This window comes from Chroicocephalus ridibundus, chromosome Z, assembly GCF_963924245.1.
Source record: "Chroicocephalus ridibundus chromosome Z, bChrRid1.1, whole genome shotgun sequence".
Classification (NCBI taxonomy): Eukaryota; Metazoa; Chordata; class Aves; order Charadriiformes; family Laridae; genus Chroicocephalus; species Chroicocephalus ridibundus.
Window position 1 is genome coordinate 33,490,174 of NC_086316.1, and position 19,115 is coordinate 33,509,288.

A 19,115-nucleotide genomic window follows, 5' to 3' on the forward strand; every position below is an offset into this window, starting at 1 on the left:
GATGGGGCTTTGAGCAACCTGGTCTATTGGAAGGTGTCCCTGCTCATGGCAGGGGGGTTGGAACTAGATGAGTTTTAAGGTCCCTTCCAAACTCTAACCATTCTATGATTCTCTATTTTTTTCTATTTTTCACAACATCCTAGAGATGTTTCAAAAATAGAGAAATCAATTCTGCTAAGGGAAAAAGTGCCTTTAAGGGTCAAGACAGATAGAATTTTCTTTCACCCCCCACTCCTTAGAGAACAATTTTTCAGTTCTCTTTTAAAACTGCTGTAAGTACATTTACATTAGATGTCCTTTCTAGGATGGAGATTAGGAGTTTGACCAAAATACCACTCTTCAGATGTTAGCTTTGTTCTTTTATTCTCTGATGAAAAAATAGTTCTGCAGGTATGGAGAGGAACAAATTGAATCATACAAGGCTAAGAGGTTTTTGCTTTTTTTTCCCTTCGCAATTGAAAGCAGTTATCTGCGTTATCTGATGTGCAAAATATTAGTGTAGAAAAGTAGAATGATCAAGCTAGTTGCTCATAAAATTATAGAGGCTACAAAAGTCTCTCAAAAACTAATTAATGCTCTCTCTTCAATAGCTAAATTTCTCTCAGTTTGTTCTGAGAATAGGTTTTCCTGTCTGTGACTGTAGATACAACAATGGAAGAAACTTCTTCCAGAAATTATGCTCCTTGTATGTTGGTTTGCTCAGTATGTAGCATTCTGCTCTGCATTTCCAGGGAACATTAAAAACCTGACAACCTACAAAACCCACTTCTTTTTTAGTTATTTTTCTCAGATATATTTACGTTTCTCCTTCCCTTTCCTTTGAGTTCGGAGTCTAGAGCATGAATGACTTCTTGCAGGGAAAAACCTGCTCAGTTTGTGGAAGCTTAAAATCAGGATTGAAGTGTTTCATAGACTTATTAGTGACACGTAATTAACTGGCAGTCATATTAATGGCATGTAATTAACTGTCAGTCACTGAACTATAGTTGCAGGATCCATACCAGATATACAACATATGAACACTCATCAATTTCTATGCCATTTTGTATACCTGATTTGAAAAAGATCTAGCCCCCACCCTTGCGCCACTCCCCCATCCCCACCCCCCTCCTCCCAAAGACAGAGGGGTAACCTCCCCTTCAGGTGTGTTACAGACACTCTCTTCTCTTGGCAGTGCAGGTTCCCCTGTTTACTTGCACCTCTTGTGACAGATGCAGGCTCTCAAGCTTTAAGTATTTATGTAAATGTCAAGATTACTGTAGATGAGTGACCTCAGGAGAAGCCATAGATGATTTTGTGTGCACTTTCCATCCCTTCCTTACCTGAGTGATGGAAGGTGTAACTCTGGAAGTACACATACTTTTCATGATGTAGCTTTCTGGTTTAGTGTTTTAGATTTTAATTGTTTGAATAAAACATTTAATCTTTTTCCTTTACCTTGTGGGAAAACCAGGAAGGTCTTTGCTTGGTGTCAGCTTTGAGATCCCTGCTTTCATTCTGTGCCTTCCAGTGAAGATACAGCATTCATACTAAGTAAACTGCAGGTGTCCCAGATTTAGCACTACCTGTCTTGGGCATGACCATCAACACTGAAGTCTTACATTTTGACTGACTTAGGAAAGTGTTTTATTTCAGACAGGGTATGCATCGTTTGTTCTCAAATATTGAATAAACATTGAGGAGGTACAACTGGGCTGTTTTCTGCCAGAGAAGTCCATCAAGTTCTCAACTTCAGTATTGACCTCTGTTCAGCCTGTCTTGGTACCAGCTAGTCATTCTTTTACTACCTCTGGAGTGAGCAATATCTGTGCTTGAATGCTAGGGGAGAGATGTGAAGGAAGCACAACTGTGTTACTAGGCATGATGTGCACTGCTGGCATATAAATATCTTCCCTCACTTTCTTTCCTCAAGTAACCTTTTTGTGGTTACTAGAGCTACCACTATTAAACTGTCTGGGTTCAGAATGGTGCTAGGTTTTTAATTTCCAGACAGGCATGATGATACAATGTAGCATGCAAAAATGATAGCAGGTTTATGGTTGAAATACAGAAATTGAAAAACACTGAAATTTGTTGTTGGTGTAGATCAGATTGGAACTAAATTTAAACTGTGCTAGCTAAATGAGGCAGGAGAAGAGAAATATCAACTAAATATAAGACCCTTCCATCTGGAAATAGGAGAGACATTTGGAGAACTACTTTTTGCATGTCTTGGTGTGATCATGAGAAGGAGACTTCTTGCCCATGTTACCGAGCCTTTATTAAATCTTGGTAGGCAAGAGGGTATGTAATGACAAAAGCAGTAACTCTTTGTCACTAAGTGTGGAATGTAAGTGATGGCCTTTTTGAATTTGATAGTGAGCAAAAATAGCCTCGTTCAGGATAGCATATTTAATGTATGAGGCAGCGTTCTTTTGAAAAAAACATTGTAGGATCCTTAAAGACTTTATGGAAGTATAGCTGTGAAAATCCTAAGTGTACAGAGTAAGCAAGGTTTATAGGAAGAGACAGTGTTTTTCATTGATCACTTGGTATAGTTGATGAAAGTAGAGGGGGAAAAATGAAGTGTCTGAGTGATCTACTTGATCTTAAGTAGAAAAAAAAACAAGTGTGAGTTGAAAAAAAATTCCTTGAGATTATGGTTGGTTTTGCATTCCACATTTCATCTGTGCCAGGGCCCTGAGTGTATCTCCTGTCTAGGAGTTTAGTTTAAGCGGAGTTCAAGGTAATCTCTTTCACTAAGAGGAGCTGCTGGGAGAAAAGGTAGAAGGAAGGGCCTGGCCCGCCCTTCCTTTGGGAGCTGCTTTTAATCTGATCCTTCACTGCCTGTGCTGTGTCACAGCTGTGTAAGCAGGTATGTCTATGCCTTTCTTGTACCTTTTTGATCCTGATATGGACCTGGTTCCTGGACTTCCTGGCCTAATCTTGGACCTATCTTGTCACTCCAGATTTGCTGTGTGATCCCTGGACTGCATCTGGTCCTGATCACTGTCTTTGGATCCAGTCCTGACCTGGACATACCACTGAGCATTCCCAGTCCTCCTGACAGCTCACCTTCCTTTGCAGAACCAGCTTGCCCTTGGTACTGTCTGGCAATGTAAGCCTAAAAGGCAAATTTATTAAACAGTTTTAACTTACATGGGAAGACTACACATTAACTTTTTCTGGACTTTTAGCAAGATTGTTGTGAATAGTAAGCAGTGGAAAAGGCTGCGCACACAGGTTGTGCTTTCTTCATGCTTGGAGGTTTTCAGAACTTGACTGGATAAAGTCCTGTGTTATTTATGTGGAGCTGGGTAAAACTACTTTGTTTTTTAGTCTTGTTTTAGTAGTTAGGGTCTTTGCTTTATTTATTGCTTTGTGTAAATCAATGCAGAGAAGCAAAGCTGAAAATACTTCAGTTTTGTCAAACAGATATAAAATTAATACATCTAGTCAGAATGCTACTTATTTGTCAGGATATTATTACAAGCTTGAGAACCTCTTGATTAATTTTTCAACAAGCTTGAATGATTGATTGTTTTTTCCTAAGTTCTGAGTTGTCCACATCTCATAAGTCACCAGTCAATTCCCAGAAGTATACTATATCTTTATCATTGCTACTTGCCCTTCAAGAGAATACAAATATTTGTTGTTTCTCTTAACTATAGCAGCTCCTAAAAAATTCATGTTGCTGTAAATATTTCTTAAAATATTTTAGTTACCTTGGATGAAAGCTCATAAATGAACAAAAATTCCATGTATGTATTTATTAGTCTTATGGTTTTTTTGTTCCCAGCCTGAGAGCAGTACATCTGCAGAAGAGGAGAAAGAAAATACTGTCTCAAAACTTTTAAGACTTTTTTATACTTTCTGGTATTTTTTTATCAATAGAGGACAACAGGATAGGTTTGTACATTTTCAGAATCATTTATATCTAATTCTTCTTGCCTTTAGGTAGAGAGATTGACTGAGTCACATTTTGAAGTGGCTTATAGCTTTCTCTTATTAACATTTCAAAGCATTGTAGGATAATATATGTTGGAGAGGACCTCAGAAGATCCACAGTTCACCCCAGAGCAGCGTCAGCTGTGTGGTCAGACCAGGTTGCTCAAGGTCTTGAAACCTCCAAGGATGGAGGCAGCAGAACCTTTCTGGTGAACTTTTTCCAATTACTTCATTTTTTTCACCTAAATTCTTTGCTTCAAATAATTGAAATAAATTCCTCATTCCATGCTTGTTTATAGAATTCAAATTACTAGAAAGGTGTATGATGATGTGAAGGGCTCAGTGGAAGTGCGGTAACAGTCTGCTGCATTATATCAGTCATTAAACAAGCCAGGTGCATGTCAGTGTTGTCTTGTACCTCCATACTTCTCAGTTCAGTGAGAGTCATTGACATACTGCAGGTAATAACTCATAGTGAGTGATGCAGTATCTGAAAAGTTTTCAGAAAAATCATGCCAACTTTGAAGAGGATTTTAGATTGTTCTCATTACTGTCTATGGAGGGATTCTCCTCTGTTACTGTAGCAAATATGCTGGGTAGTTTCTCTAGTCAGTGTTGTTACATTTGCGCTTTGTTGATCTAGATCATGGTGGATTATCATGGAATGCTTTTGTGCAATAGTGCATTGTCTCCTGTTGTTTTTTGCCCTTACCACAATAAGCTATTGCAGTATTTGAAATACTGGAGCGATACTTTAAAATAAAAGCAGACACTTTGAATTGTGGAGTATTAGAAGTTATAAGCAACGAAAATTCAGTTCAAATATATGAATTAGTCTTGGACATCTAACATGAAGAAAAAAATGCTTCTTGCTGCTCTGAAGGACTCTTCCAATAGTAGCTGTGGAGCCATCTATGAGGCTCAGCAGCTTTCTTGTGAGAGTGGTGTGTTTGGACACTTGACATCTAGCATGGTTGGAGTTTTAAGTGTGTGGATCCAAGTGTGTGCATCCTTGCTCTCCTCGTTCTACGGCTACATTACTTTAGAATTATAGAATGGTTTGGGTTGGAAGGGACCTTAAAGATCACCTAGTTCCAACGCCCTGCCACACGCAGGGACACCTCCCACTTTGACTTTAAACAAAGTCAAAGATAGGTGGAGTCATCCCTGTGTGAAGGGAACCACAGGGAGTTGGGGAGAAGGTTGAAAGCACTATTCCTACTTCCTGGTTCCTTCCTCTGCCCTCACTACCTTCCAGAGGAGAGTACATCTTTTTGTCCTGTTGTGCAGGACCAGTGGTATGGACTCCCAGGTGCTGCATTTAATCTTGCTCCTTCTCACATAAAATGGGATGGGAAGTTGCCCCAAGGTGCCAAGGATCAACCATGTGTATGTCCAGGTGGAGCAAGCAGTGTAAAGACACCGTACAGCTCTTCATGAGCCTGACGTCTCAGCTTTTCTACTCTGCACGCATCATACAGAGGAGAAAGAGGGGAGAGAAAATAAGCAGATGTGATGGGGAAAAGACGTGTTGATGTGGACAGGGACTGGGGGAAAAGATGGCGGTTTCTCTCCCTACCTGACCCTGTCAGACTTTTGCTTGTTGAGGTGCAGCACTCTGCCCTGCTCTCAAAGTGCTGCACCTGGCCTTTCTGCTCTTTCCATGTCCTCAGTCTATACTTCTGAAACCTGAGGAGGAGTCTTGTTTTACAGCTTTCTTTTCCAGTCTCATCTTACAGGTTCTAGGGCACAGATATGCTTTTCCTTTAACTGCTCATCATTAGTTGTTTGTTGCTCTGCTCCTTTCATTCCCAAAGATTACGCTAAATGCATAACAGTAACTTATTACACTGGTGCAGTGTGATGATAATTTACTACAGTAGTGCATGGTGAAGGTCAAAATGAGAAAGACGGGCAGTCATAAGTCAAGATTTTTCTGCTGTATGATGTCTTGGTAAAATTCATACTTTACTGCGCTGTTACAGCTTCAGGCTTCCCTTACGTTCTGGGGATATCTTCATGGTAGGAATCACAGAGACAGCGACCACTGATAATGAGCTCTGAACCATTCTGTCAATGTAGATGGCTTTTCTCTCCCTTAGATTTTAGACTTGTTTCAGGAACAGGGTTTTTGCTGTCCCTGGTGTCTTGTTACTTAGGTATGTGAAATAGCTACCTATTTTTCGTGCTTTCCTGTGTGTTCTGGATTTCGTGGACAACCCAGACATGTATTTGGTGATAGCTGGGCTAACTTGCGGTTCAAGAAGCCTGCAGTCACTAAGGTGAGAGGAGATCAGGTTGGAGGGAATGAAGGAGCCACGGCTCCTCATATGGGCTGCTGGGACTGGGTCTGAGGCTATTGGTGGTGACAGTCCTTACATTTGGGTTGTTCTGGCATTCTGTATGGGGGAAAGGAGAGTTTGATGGCTGTTAGAATACCAGCGCTGTAGAAACCAATCAGCTTCTCCAGGTGGAGTAAGAATGTCTGAGAGCTTTCACAGTAGTCTGAGGAAACTTGTCTGTGACCTGCTAAGCTAAGAAGATTCTGCCTTAATCAAAGGGTGTGTTTGCTGCTTTAGGTATTTGAATGAAGTTAAATACTTGGGCATTTTCGGTGGAAAATGCTTCCTTCAATTTTATATTATTCCTTGTTATTTAGTGGTGTTAGTCACTGAATAAGAAAACTAGGTAAAACATACAAGTCTTGGACAGCTCTTGATACTTTCATTGCTGTATGTTCCTTGTGTTTTCCTCTTTATAGGTTTTAAATACCTGTCTTAGATTAAATCTGGTTACATGCAGCACCTTGTGTTGTGGGGCAGGCAGGTGGGCAGTGTAGTGTTCCACTACAGCTCTAAATTAGAGCCCTGTTGTCTCTAAGGGCAAGAAATATTTATTTCCTAGGGCAGTTTTTGGCACCAGGCCTAACATCTTGGGTTTGAACCATGCATGATGAAAAAAACATTTTTTTTTTCATTACCGTGACTGAAATCTGCAAGTGTAGCTGCTTGCTTTAAAATATTTTTTGATGTAATCTATTAAACAACATGTTAATTTGCAGACAAAATAAGACAAGCAAAAGATCATGCTGTTTATGCCTTCATTAGTCTGTAAATGCGAAAGAGAAGCTCTTGTTTGGTAAGCTGCTTTATTGAAATTCGGATGTAAAGAATATGGCTGTACTGTAAAGTGGCTTAAAGAATAAGTCTTTAAATGGTGCAATAATTAATATTATTCCAATGTATCCTAAACGTTTCTTTGGAGATACTTATATGTTTCCTTTTTTTTATTCCTATTTTCAGGGAAATTCAAATGGTATTGCTACTGTGGATATTTCAGCAGGTTTTGTGGGACTAGAAAGCTATGTGGAGATACCAGCTATCTTCCTTACAGCATTTGCAACATATGCAGGACCTTTGCTTTGGGCCATTCATCTGCTCTGCTACTTGAGTTCTGAAGTTAGCAGGTAATCATGTTTGGAACTAGATTAATGCTCCGCTATGTACTGCAGATATAAATACCATCCATATAGTGTGTACAGTTTTGTTCCGATCATTGTTTTCCTTGGAAGTTAGGTTTCTATTAAGAAAATACATGTTCTTTTTTTGGTATGAGTTAGTATCACCTCACTCTTCCAGTTTCATTTTCTCTGCAGAAGTTTTGCACTGGGAATATACGTGTATGTTTTACTAATTTTATTTCTTAATGAGTTCTCAGTTTGCTGTGCTAAATTACTTAAAATTTTACTACATTTTGTTGTAACAGCACGTGTGGCCTAAAAACATTCTTCTTGGAATGTATTAAGTAGGAAACCTGAGAAGGACTTTTTAAAGTAATAGAGTAGAATTCAAAGTTAACTAACGTGCTGTTCTTTGAATGTCTGTGCTTGTTTGACATAGTGACATACAACATTTTATAAATAAAACGGATTTATTTTATTGTATGTTACTGGTTATTGCAGTCATTTGTAGCTAAAATATTTGTACTTTTGTGTATCTTGTGTAGCGAATGGGCTAATGTAAAATGAATTAGTGCTTTTAGAATTTTAAGAAGACACAGTTGGAAAATGCTTATGTAACTTAGAGTGTGCATGTAAAACCCAACTGGACTCTCTAGTATTGCATTTCAGTCACCATCCAGGGCATTCAAACTGAGAGATGCAGTATGTTAAAATAGAGATAGGAGTTGTAAATTGTGCATCATATAACACCAGTTCACAAATGCAAAAACTTGATATATTTTCACAGAAATAACATTTGATAGTGACTAAATTCTTACCATCCCAGAGTCTTTTCTCTATTGTCTGTGGAATTTAAATATACATTTTATTTTTATTTATTTTTTAAATGGGGAACAAAATTATGCAGCAGGCTTTGCAGGTGGGATTTTAGACGATGTTTAGTTTATCACAGTTCTTTCTCTTATGCATTGTCATCCTCTGTAAAGCTCTGACTTCCCTTTATCTGCATAGTATCATCTTGTCTCATCCTGTCAGTGCTTTTTGTTTTCTGGCTTCTCCTCCTTTCACTTGTTTGTTTTGGACTGTGAGCTTGTGTTGGCACATGTGTGTTCATCGAAGGCGTGAGGAGATGGGATCCCCAGCTGACCAAGATGCATAAACTAATGGAGGTTTTTGAACCAGGAAGGACCTGTTCTAACAGGCTAAATGCCTGCACAGTCCACTGCTATGTTTTAACAGGCACCTTTAACAGGTAGAGTTGTTATTCACCTTATTCATTGATTTGCCTGTCTGCCGTATTGCTCTCTAAAGATGTCTAGCTCTGTCTACTTTATTGCAGTAGAATTATGCAGCTCAGTGCTGGGCTATTGCATTGCCCTAGTAATGCACTCCTTAGTGGAGATTGAGATTCACTGTAGAACATTACCTCTTAGTCTGAGTCCAGCTACCTTGAAGTCATCTTTCGTCTTACATAGATTGATGCTGTCTAAGTACCGGTCTTTATGTATAATGTCTCAGAAAACCAGCCTTTTCTCTGTTCATTCTGATATTTTTTTGCTTCAGAAGGAGTAGGTGTGGTATAAACTAATAATTGATGTCTGGATTTATATAACCACAGAAAATCCTTTCTTGAATTTTCTTGGCTATCTGGTGTCTTGACACCAAACTCAGTTTTAACTCTCTGCTTCTAATGCTCCTCACTTTAGCTTTAGTTACTACTTTGTTCCATCAATACATCTTCCCAGTATCCAAGCTCTTCAAGTTTTCTCCATTCTTTTAACTCACTTTAAAAAGAGTTATCATGTATAAATAAAAAGCCCTGCCTTGTCTTCTAGTAAATATGTGACCCATGACGCTAAGTATTATTTACATTCTATTAATCTACTGGTTTTCCCGATTTCTTTGTACCTCTGCCATGCTTTGTTTAAAATAACGCTAGACAGTTTCACTAGCCACATCCATGTTCTTATGTTGGTGGGCTTTTTTAGCAGTCTCACTTTTCATTCTTCATTATTACACTGTAGGTGCTTTGGAACTGGAGTTTTTTGCTTGTCCTTTGAAGACTCTGAGCACAGTGGAGTAAACCACCTCAGTGCCATTATCTGGGGAGGGACAGGGAAAGAATAAGAGCTCCTGTAATGTTTTTAAAGAGCTCAAGTTTTAATGTTGTTTAAACCCTAGAGACTGCAGACTGTGATGAACACTAACATACAATGAAGAGAAAATGATATCATATAGCATGTTTTTTGAAAGCTCTTCTAACAAAATAATAAAAAACTTTATGTAACAAAATCTTTGAGGATCTGTACTTGTTTAGTATTGTTTCAAATAATGTGCCTCTAGTAGTGTTCGTTGTTGTTCTGATGTTTTCTTGGTTGAATTTTTGCAGATTAAAAGCTCAGCTAAGTAGTGTTGCCAGGTACAGTGCTGGTTTAAACTGCTCTCAGGTGGGTAGCTGTGACCCGTAATACCCACATCGCTTATGTAAGTAGATTCCATCAAGCAGCTTGTGTCTGTAGCCATTTTAAGGTTCATTTGGGTCAACTGGTAAGGTCATTTCCTCTATGAAATAGTGCATAACTCTGGACTGAAATCTCTGTACCGCTGGGACTTGCTTAAATTGGTATGTTATGATGCTCAGAACTTGGTCTGCACACTTTTTATTTCATGTTTTGATGTTGCTGGCCAAATGGTTGTCTCATTATTTTGTTGTTATTCCTTGGAGCTAAAGCTGAAGCTGCAGAAGGCAGAGGTTCATCTGCTTCATGTGTTTTCTTAAATGTATGGGAGACTGAGCTTTCCGAAGAACTGCTGGATGAATTAGAATGTTTTTTATAAAGGCTTCTTATTAACTGTTTTATAAGCAATATGCCTTGGTCAGTGAAATTCAAACCTTTTCCTTTTTTAATGTGGTGCTGAGCGCAAGATGATCCTTTCCCCACTTTCTCTGGATAGGAAGGTCTAAAAGAATCCAGCTGCCCTGGTTTTTTTTGGAGTATGCTGTGTGAGTCCTGTTAGGTTGCCCCAGGATGTTGTCAGGACTCCTGACTCATCATAGAACCGTCTTAGCGGAATGAATGGGCCCAGGACTGCTCCGCAGTGCAAAGTCTCTAGCATCCTGCAGCCCATTTTAGAGCTATTGCATCTGAGGAAGTTGACCTGGCCTGGGAAGTCTGACTTCAGTGCTATCGATCTTTGTTTATTCTAGCAGAGCCCATGTAATTTATAGCTGCATCAGTTGGGTTGGCTTACCAGAGCTTCTTGCTGGAGTTCTTAGAAGCTGAGCTCCACTGGCGCGTCACTTCCTAGGGGCAAGTAGACATGCATATCCTTCCCTTTCTCCGCACTTTGCATTTATGAAGTCGCAGAATACTTGACCCTCCTGTCCAAAGGAGGGTCAACCAGAGCATGCTCATCAGGGCCATGTCTAATTGGTTTCTGAGTATCTCCAAGGATGGACACTCTAAGGTCTCCTTGGGCAACCCGTTCCAGCGTATGACAACCCTCACAGTAAAACAGTTGTTTTCTGACGTTCCAGGGGAATTTGTTATGTTCTAGTTTGTGTCCATTGCCTTTCACCCTTTCACTGGGCACCACTGAGAACAGTCTGGGTACACCTTCTTTACTTTTGCCCATCAAATATTTATGAACATTGGAGAGATCCCTGCTGAGCCTTCTGTACTGAAGGCTAAACAACCTCAGCTTTCTCAGCCTCTCATTTTATGTCAGGTGCTCCAATCCTTCATCATCTTTGTCACCTTTCAGTGGACTTGCTCCAGTACACCCATGTCTGTCTTACACTGGGTAGCCCAGAACGGTATCCAGAACTCCAAATGGGATCTCGCCACTGCTAAGCAGAGAAGAAAGACCACCTTCCTCAACCTTCTGGCTCTACTTTTCCCACTAAAGCCCTGGGTTGGCTCAAGGGAATATTGCTTGCTTATGTTTAACTTGTTCGCCAGGAACAACCTATGTCCTTCTCTGCCAAGCTGTTTTCCATATGGTCAACCCCAAGTCTGTCTTGGTGCATGGTTTTCTTCCCCAGGTGCAGGATTTGGCATCTCCCTTTGCTAAGCTTCTTGAGTTTCTTGTCAGCTCATTTCTCTAGCCTGTTGAGGTGCCTCTGAGTGGCAGCAGACCCATCTACTGTATCAACCACTCCTCCCAGTTCTGTATTGTTTGCAAACTTGCCAAGGGGGCACTCTGTCCCATTGTCCAGGTCATTCATGAAGATGTCAAACACTATGGGCCCCAGTGTCAAGCCCTGGGGCAGACTGCTAGTTACTGGCCTCCAGGTGGAGGACTGTTGATCTCAACTGCGTGAGCCTGTAATTTATGCGGTTTTCAGTGCACCTCACTGCCCACTTTCCTAGCCTGGACTGCATCAGTTTTTCTGTGAGGATGTTATGGGAGATGGTGTTAAAAGCCTCCTTGTGAGGTGAAAGTGCATTAGATAGATACATGTAGCCCATGTATCTGTCCAATAAGGTATGATGGAACAGAAGATAAGGAAGTTTTGAAATAACACATTTGCTGTGGAAATGGAGTTGGAACTCCTTCAACAATTTGCTTCCATCTGATCAAACACGTGGAAATATAAAATATTCTCCTCATATGGAAAGGTAAATAACTAAGTGGCATGTGATAGACAGTAACATGGATATTACTGCCACTTTTAGTTCTTCAGGCTCTCCTCAGAAACTTGGCAGCTTAAATGTGATGGGATTTTCATAGACAGAAATAGTAAGAATCCTTTGCACAGTTTCCATGGAGACTGAAGCCAATAACTCTTGAAACTATTTTTGAGACAGGGAGTACTGATTAAACTGATACCTAAACTTAACCAAGTATGCTGTGTGTGACTTGCATAAATTCCAGAGAGTACCTGATTTATGTAAGGGGTAATTTTTATAGTGACCACTATATTGGTCTGATCTGAAGTAGAACTTTGCATTTTGGGATCCTTATGACTGGAAAAAGGGCCATATTGGATAATCTGACCTATATTATGCTATGTCATTGTTCAGTACAGTCCAGATGGATTCAGTTTTCAAGCTCCTACCCAAATAAAATTGTCATGTGGGTGATGGTCATAGTGTTGTGTAATCACCACTCTTTAGTTAGGCATCATGGTAGTTTTCAGATTTCTTGTACATTGGAATCTGTGTTTTAATTGGTTTAATGAGTAAGGTATGAGGGTGAACTGGTGGATGGTTCCTAGCATTAGAAAGCTGCACGCTTATTGGCTTTTCTTCCTTAGTGATCAAAAGTTATAACAGTGCTTTCATATTAGCAAATGGCTTTCAGGTATTGAAAATGCAAGTTATGCCTTACAGGAGGGATAGTAGTTACAAATAGTTACAAAATAGTTTTGTAACTATTTTAATAGTTACAAAACTTTTAATGTTATGCCTTGACTTTGTTAGTGTAGAATGCCAGCACAGCAAAGTTTTATTGTGAATTCTTTTATAATGCTGATCTAAACAGAATTAGGAAGGCATGGTTGCTAAAGGAACTTCAGCAGTTAACATCAGCTTCTGCCAACTTCAGCCTAATATGTTTGATTCATTGAGTCCCCCATTCACAATCCATGTTAATATATTAATCCTTTTTCTTTCTGACATAAGCTGAACATGCAGTGAGTGTTTCAATATACTTTTTTTTTTGAGTCCCTGGTAGGAGGTGCAGCCCTCATTAAAGACAAAGGAACAATCCAAATATTTATCCCTGAACCCTTCAGCATTTTACATAAGTAGTTTTTAATTCTTCTGGTTTCACTCCATTCTCTCTTCCTTATTTTAATTGAAGTTGAAAAAATGCTTGCCACTAAGAATATACTGCTACTATGTTCTCTATAATGGCAGTACTTGTTATCTGTTGTGTCTGCCAGCAATCCCGTTCTCTAAATAAAAAAATAAATAAAACTTAAAGAAGAAAGTATCTACTTGTTCGTTGATGTGCATGGAGATCTGGGAGTGATTTGATAAAATTGGAATGGGGTTCTGTTGCCACAAGCCAAGAGTATTTTACTTGCTTAGGTATCTCCTGACATGCTGTCATTGCACTGATGGTTGGAAATTTCTCTCGTCATTAGTGCTCTGTGATGGATACCTCTTCATTCATTTCTTTGTGATGCTGGTGAGGCACTGACTTTTCCTATTGAGTTTCCTTCAGGCAGCCATGGCTCTTAGTATTGAAAAGTGTTTTCTTAGTAGTGATCCAGAAAAGTAGGGTTGCCTGCAGTTGCCTCTATGTTAGAAACAAATGACAAGTTGCTTCAAAGCCATTTTCAAAATAAATGCCATCCTCTTGCTCCTTGGACCAGCTATGCAGCTGTCTTAGGAGCTGAAGCACTTTCTATGTAAATGTTAAGGAAAGTTGTGTGCACAGAATTTATAAATACATGGATTTGGGATGAGTTAGGTTATTTTTCCTTTGTCTAGATAGAACTAAGCATCTGAACAGAAACTTAAAGAATTATGATCTAATTTTTGGTAGAGTTGGCATATCCACCATGAGGTTTGTTTTTCTGGTAATGACTGATGACCCTAATTGAGAACTTGTGCTCCAGTGTGCTAGCTCCTGCCCAAATGCATTGTAGAGTTGGCCACACAGCTTTTAAATGCTTTATTGATGCTGTGTATTGCCATTACTTTGAGATTGTTCTCATCAACAGAACTGCCGGCTTAGGTAGGGGCCACTTTAACTAAGCACATTATGCTTTTTAATTTTTAAGTGGTCTGTCACTTTTTCTTTGTGGGTGATCTTGACTTGAAAGGAAAAGGTTCTGAAATTGGTTTTCATTCCTGCCCAAGCTCTAATTTGAGGTTTTATGGTTACATTGTCTTCCTACTCTTGCTTATTTGGTGTTCATCTGACTTATAGAAGTATGCTCAGAAGCATATAGCTGAGTTGACTGTACAGCCTCTCAGTTCTTAGTGCATCTGTAGAGTTACAAGCTGCTTCTTGCTCTACCTAGGGTGCAGGTATGCAGTACCACTTTGCTGTACAAAAGCATGCAGTATTTGACCTTTATTTTTGGTTGGAACTTCTGCATTGTGAGACAATATTTTTCTGCAACCCTGTATGTCTAGATTTACAAATGCTGCTTACACAAAAGAGTTCATTAAATTTAATGCATACCAAAGTTTATTAAGAGTCTCAACATTAATGACATGGGGCATGAATAGCCTAGGGGACATCAATTTCAGGCAGAAATTCTGTGATCCATTAATGGTAAGCATCTTACCATTAAGGGTAAGAATTTCTTCAAAGAATAATGACAATCTAGACAGGATCTAGACTTAGCAGAACTCTAGAAAGACTTGAAAAGCCTCTAAAAATCTGAACAAAAAATAATGAAAAGAAGGTTGTTTAAGTCTTGTGTCTGTAAATAAACTTCTGGTAGCCCTTCCTATTATTAGTGAACCACGGCTGTTGGAGCTTAAGAGGAAAGCTAACTTGCATCAGAGTTGCAGGATAGCAAGTAGTCATGTGGCATGTTATTTTCAAAAATCGTGGGCACTGGGATGCAATTAAAGGAATTCTAGTAAATTGTGATGAAAGGGATTAGGTTTGTCTATACTGGCATCTAAGAAGTTTTCTTTGATTAGTCCACACAGCTGTTAGTAGAGGAAGGACCCTGAAGCTTGGTGCTGCTATAAAGTGAAGTTACACTTTCCTGTGTGCTTCCCTTCTGTCTCTGACTCATTGTCCATCATTCTCTCTTGCTTGCTGTCCCTCTCTCTCACTCACTCGATTTCTCTCTCTTTACCTTGCTTGGTATCCTCCCCATCCCCCTCTTTCTCTTGCTATCCCCTCAGCAACCCCTGCCTCCGAGGCTTCCCTTCTCTCTTGGGCACTTTATACCTCTTTGATGTGCTTTGCCTTTCACTTGTGCATGCTTTGCCTGTCTCTCTCTCACACTTGCCTTCTCTCTTGTGCATTTTCCGTCTTGTCACAAAAACTCACAACTGGCCTGTGCTGACTGAGGAGAGACACAAAGACGCGAACTGTAGACTTTGCAAGAGTAAATATTTATTCATGTGCATGAGGTGTCCCAGCCAAACTGGGGCACCCTGAATGTGGTTTTATACAGTGTTCTTGTACCTTTGTTCATGCTTCTCTCTTGCTATCCCCCCTCTATCCCCACACCCCGGCTGTCTCTGTCTTGCTTTACACCTGTTTTCCCTTCTCTCCTCTCGCCCCCAAGCTATTCCTCTCTCTCTTGTGTTCCCACCCTCTCACAGATGCATCCCCTCCTTGTGCTCCTTCCCCATCTCATGCCTGGGCTTTCATCATCTCTCATGCGTGGATGTTCCCCGTCTCTTTTGTGTTCAGGCTTTTTCCACCTCTTGCGCTTATGCTTCACTCCTCTTGTGCACATGCTTCCCCTCCTCACACACACTTACCTCTCTCTCATGGGCTTCCCCACTCTCGCACTCTCCTCCCTGATGCAGATCTGTCCTTCTCGTGATTCTGCCCCTTTGCAAGCGTGCTTCTCCATGTGCTTTCGTCCTTGTGCGCTTTCTCCCTCACACTTCCCCCCTCATTATACCCCCTCATGGTTTTCCTCTCGCTCATGCATACTTTCTCCCTCTCCCTGTTGTGCTTTCTCTCTCACAGGCACGCATTCTCCCTGCTTTATGTGCAATTTCTCCCCACCTCACACAAAATTCCACCTTCTCTTACACACTTCTGCCCGGCTCATACACACTTCCACCTTCTCTCATGTGTGCCCCTCTCTCTCTTGCCTGCTTCCCCCTCCTTTGTGCTCTTCCCCTGGTTGGCGCACTCCCATCTCCTTTGTGCATTCCTCCCCTCCTTTGTGTGTTTCCCCTCTTGCACACTTCCCCCTTACTCTTGCAGGCTCCCCCAGCCTGATTCCCCCTCTCACACATACATTCTTCTCCTTGCGCATGCACTTTCTCCCTCCTGCACGCAGACTTCTCACGCATGCTCTCCCTCTATTACTTGAATGTGCTTTGTCTCTCCCTTGCTTTCTTTCTCTCTTGCGTACTTTTGTTCTCTTTGTCTTGCGCCTCCTTGTGCCTCTTGCTTTTCCTTTTTCTGTCTTCCTTTCCCTTCTGTAGATTTTCTCCTTTCTTGTGTCTCACACTTTTTCCATCTCTCACACACATACTCAAATTCTTACAAATTCAAATTGCTTGCACTTTCCCTCTCTGTTGCACATTCAACCTCTTACCTGGGTCCCTCTTCTCTCTCACACCTTCCCTCTCATGTGCCTTTTCTTTCTCTTGCACTTCCTTCCTTCATTCTCTCTTTTCCTCTTTGTCTCTTGTTTTCCCTCTGCTTTGTATGGTTTCCTGTCTCTGACAGATTTTCCTTTCTTGCGTGCACTTTCCCTTTCTTAAGCTTGCAGTCTCTCACTTACGCTTTCTCCTTCTCACTTGCTCTCTGTCCCTTCTGTCTGGATAGTATTTCCTCTTCATTTGTGGAGCTCCCTCCAACTATACCCTGCTTTCATATTGTCTTGGACCTGCTTTCCCTCCTTCTTAGATTTGCATTTCCCCTCTTGTGGATGCAGTTTGCCTGCATCTTTTAAGCTTTCTTGAGTCCCTCCCCACACACACTAGCTTGCCCTCCTCTCTCTGCCCCTTTCTTTCCCTTTCTTTCTCTTCCTTGTCTCTGTTGTCTCTTTCCCCCTTTTCCCCCCTCTCTCACATTCTGTCTCACTCTGAGGCTTCCTCTGTTTCTTTCTCTCTGCAGACATATTTTCCTCTCTCTGACACGCTTTTCCTGTGTGCCTTTTGCCCTTCTCTCTGATGTACTTTGCCTGCTGCTTATGTATATCCTTATCAATGATCTGGGTGAGGGGATTGCATCCTGCTTTACTAACCTGATCTCCTTGTCTGACAAGATAGTCCGCTTAGTGGAAAAGGGAAAGTCTGTGGATGTTGTCTACCTAGACTTTAGAAAGCCTGTAACACCGGTTCCCACAGTATACTTGTGGAGAAACTGGCTGCTCATGCCTTGGATGGGCATATACTTTGCTGGGTAAAAAAATGGCTGGGTGGCCAGGCCCAAGGATTTGTGGTGAATGGAGTTAAATCCAGTTGGCAGCTGGTCACAAGTGGTGTTCCCCTGAGCGCAGTATTGGGACCAGTTCTGATTAATAACTTTATCAACAACCTGGACAAGGGGATCGAGTGCACCCTCAGGAAGTCTACAGATGACACCAAGTTGGACGGCAGTGTTGATCTGCTTGAGGGTAGGAAGATTCTACAGAGGGATCTGGACAGGGTGAATTGATGCGCTGAGGCCAGTTGTATGAGGTACAACAAGGCCAAGTGCCAAGTCCTCTTCTTGGGTCAGAACAACACCAGGGAACACTACAGACTTGTGGAAGAGTGGCTGGGAAGCTGCCTGGCGGAAAAGGACCTGAGGGTATTGCTTGACAACCTGTTGAATATGAGCCAGCAGTGTGCCCAGGAGGCCAAGAAGGCCAACAGCATCCTGGCTTGTAACAGAAATAGTGTGGACAGCAGGACTTCCGGAAGTGATCATCCCCATGTACTCAGCATTGGTGAGGCCACATCTTGAATACTGTGTTCATTTTGGGTCCCTCACTACAAAAAAGACATTGAGGTGCTGGCGCATGTCCAAAGAAGAGCAACGAAGCTGGTGAAGGGTCTGGAGCACAAGTCTTATGAGGAGCGGCTAAGGGAACTGGGGTTGTTTAGTCTGGAGAAAAGGAGGCTGAGGGGAGACCTTACCACTTTCTACAGCCACCTGAAAGGAGGTTGTAGCAAGGTGGATATTGGTCTCTGCTCCCAATTAACAAGCAATAGGACAAGAGGAAATGGCCTCAAGTTGCACCAGGGGAAGTTTATATTGGATATTAGGAAAAATTTCTTCACCCAAAGGGTTGTCAAGCATTGGAACAGGCTGCCCAGGGAAGTGGTTGAGTCACCATCCCTGGAAGTATTTAAAAGATGTGTAGATGTGGTGCTTAGGGACATGGTTTAGTGGTGGACTTGGTAATGTTAGGTTAATGGTTGGACGCGATGATCTTAAGTGCCTTTTCCATCCTAAATGATTCTACATGCCTCTTGCATGTATTTTCCCTGTCTTACGCTTTCCCTGCTCTCCGATGCTTTCTTTCTCCTGCATATTTTGCCTCTCCTGCATTTCACTGTCTTATGTGCTGTGCTTCTCTCATGGTTTTTTTCTTCTACCTCTCTGCTTCCCTGTCTCATTCTGTCACTTTGCCCCTTGTGTGCACTTCCCTCTGCTCATGTGCTTCCCCTTCTTGTGTGCACTTCTCCCCTCTTGCACACTTCCTCCCTTACATGCATTTCCCCCCTTGTGCATGTTGTCTTTCTTGCATGCATATTGTCTCGCTCATGCACACTTTGCCTCTCATGTGTGCTTTACCTTTCATGTTCTTTGCCTTTCCCTCATTTGTGCTTTGCCTCTCTCTTGCGCGTGCACTTTGCCTTTCTTTCTTGCATGCATGTATGCTTTCTCTCTCTCTCACTTCTCAGGCTCATGTGCTCATGCTTTACCTCTCATGCATGCAAGCTTTGCCTCTTGGGAGCATGCTTTGCCACTCTCCCTCTCTCATATACACCATGCTGCTTTGTCTTATGTCTTTTGCTGGTGGTGTCTCAGTTTACGTACTTTGCTCTCATTCTCTCTTGCTTTCCTGTCTAACATCCTTTTCTGCCCTCTTATGCATTTCAATCTCAATTTTTCTCTTATTTGC

At 41.3% G+C, this 19,115-nt stretch overlaps 1 protein-coding gene across 3 annotated transcripts in view; it reads left to right on the forward strand.

The window, feature by feature from the left end:
* The window catches only part of PIGG (phosphatidylinositol glycan anchor biosynthesis class G (EMM blood group)), a 92,440-nt gene that overhangs the window by 49,565 nt on the left and 23,760 nt on the right, over positions 1 to 19,115 (forward strand). For 2 of the 3 annotated variants that reach the window (XM_063319930.1, XM_063319932.1), the window contains one exon: positions 7,230 to 7,393. In XM_063319930.1, coding sequence (XP_063176000.1) covers positions 7,230 to 7,393 — 164 coding nt within the window. Of the gene's footprint in view, positions 1 to 7,229; positions 7,394 to 9,776; positions 9,835 to 19,115 lie in introns of all 3 variants that reach the window. The other variant, XM_063319931.1, reaches the window with a different exon arrangement.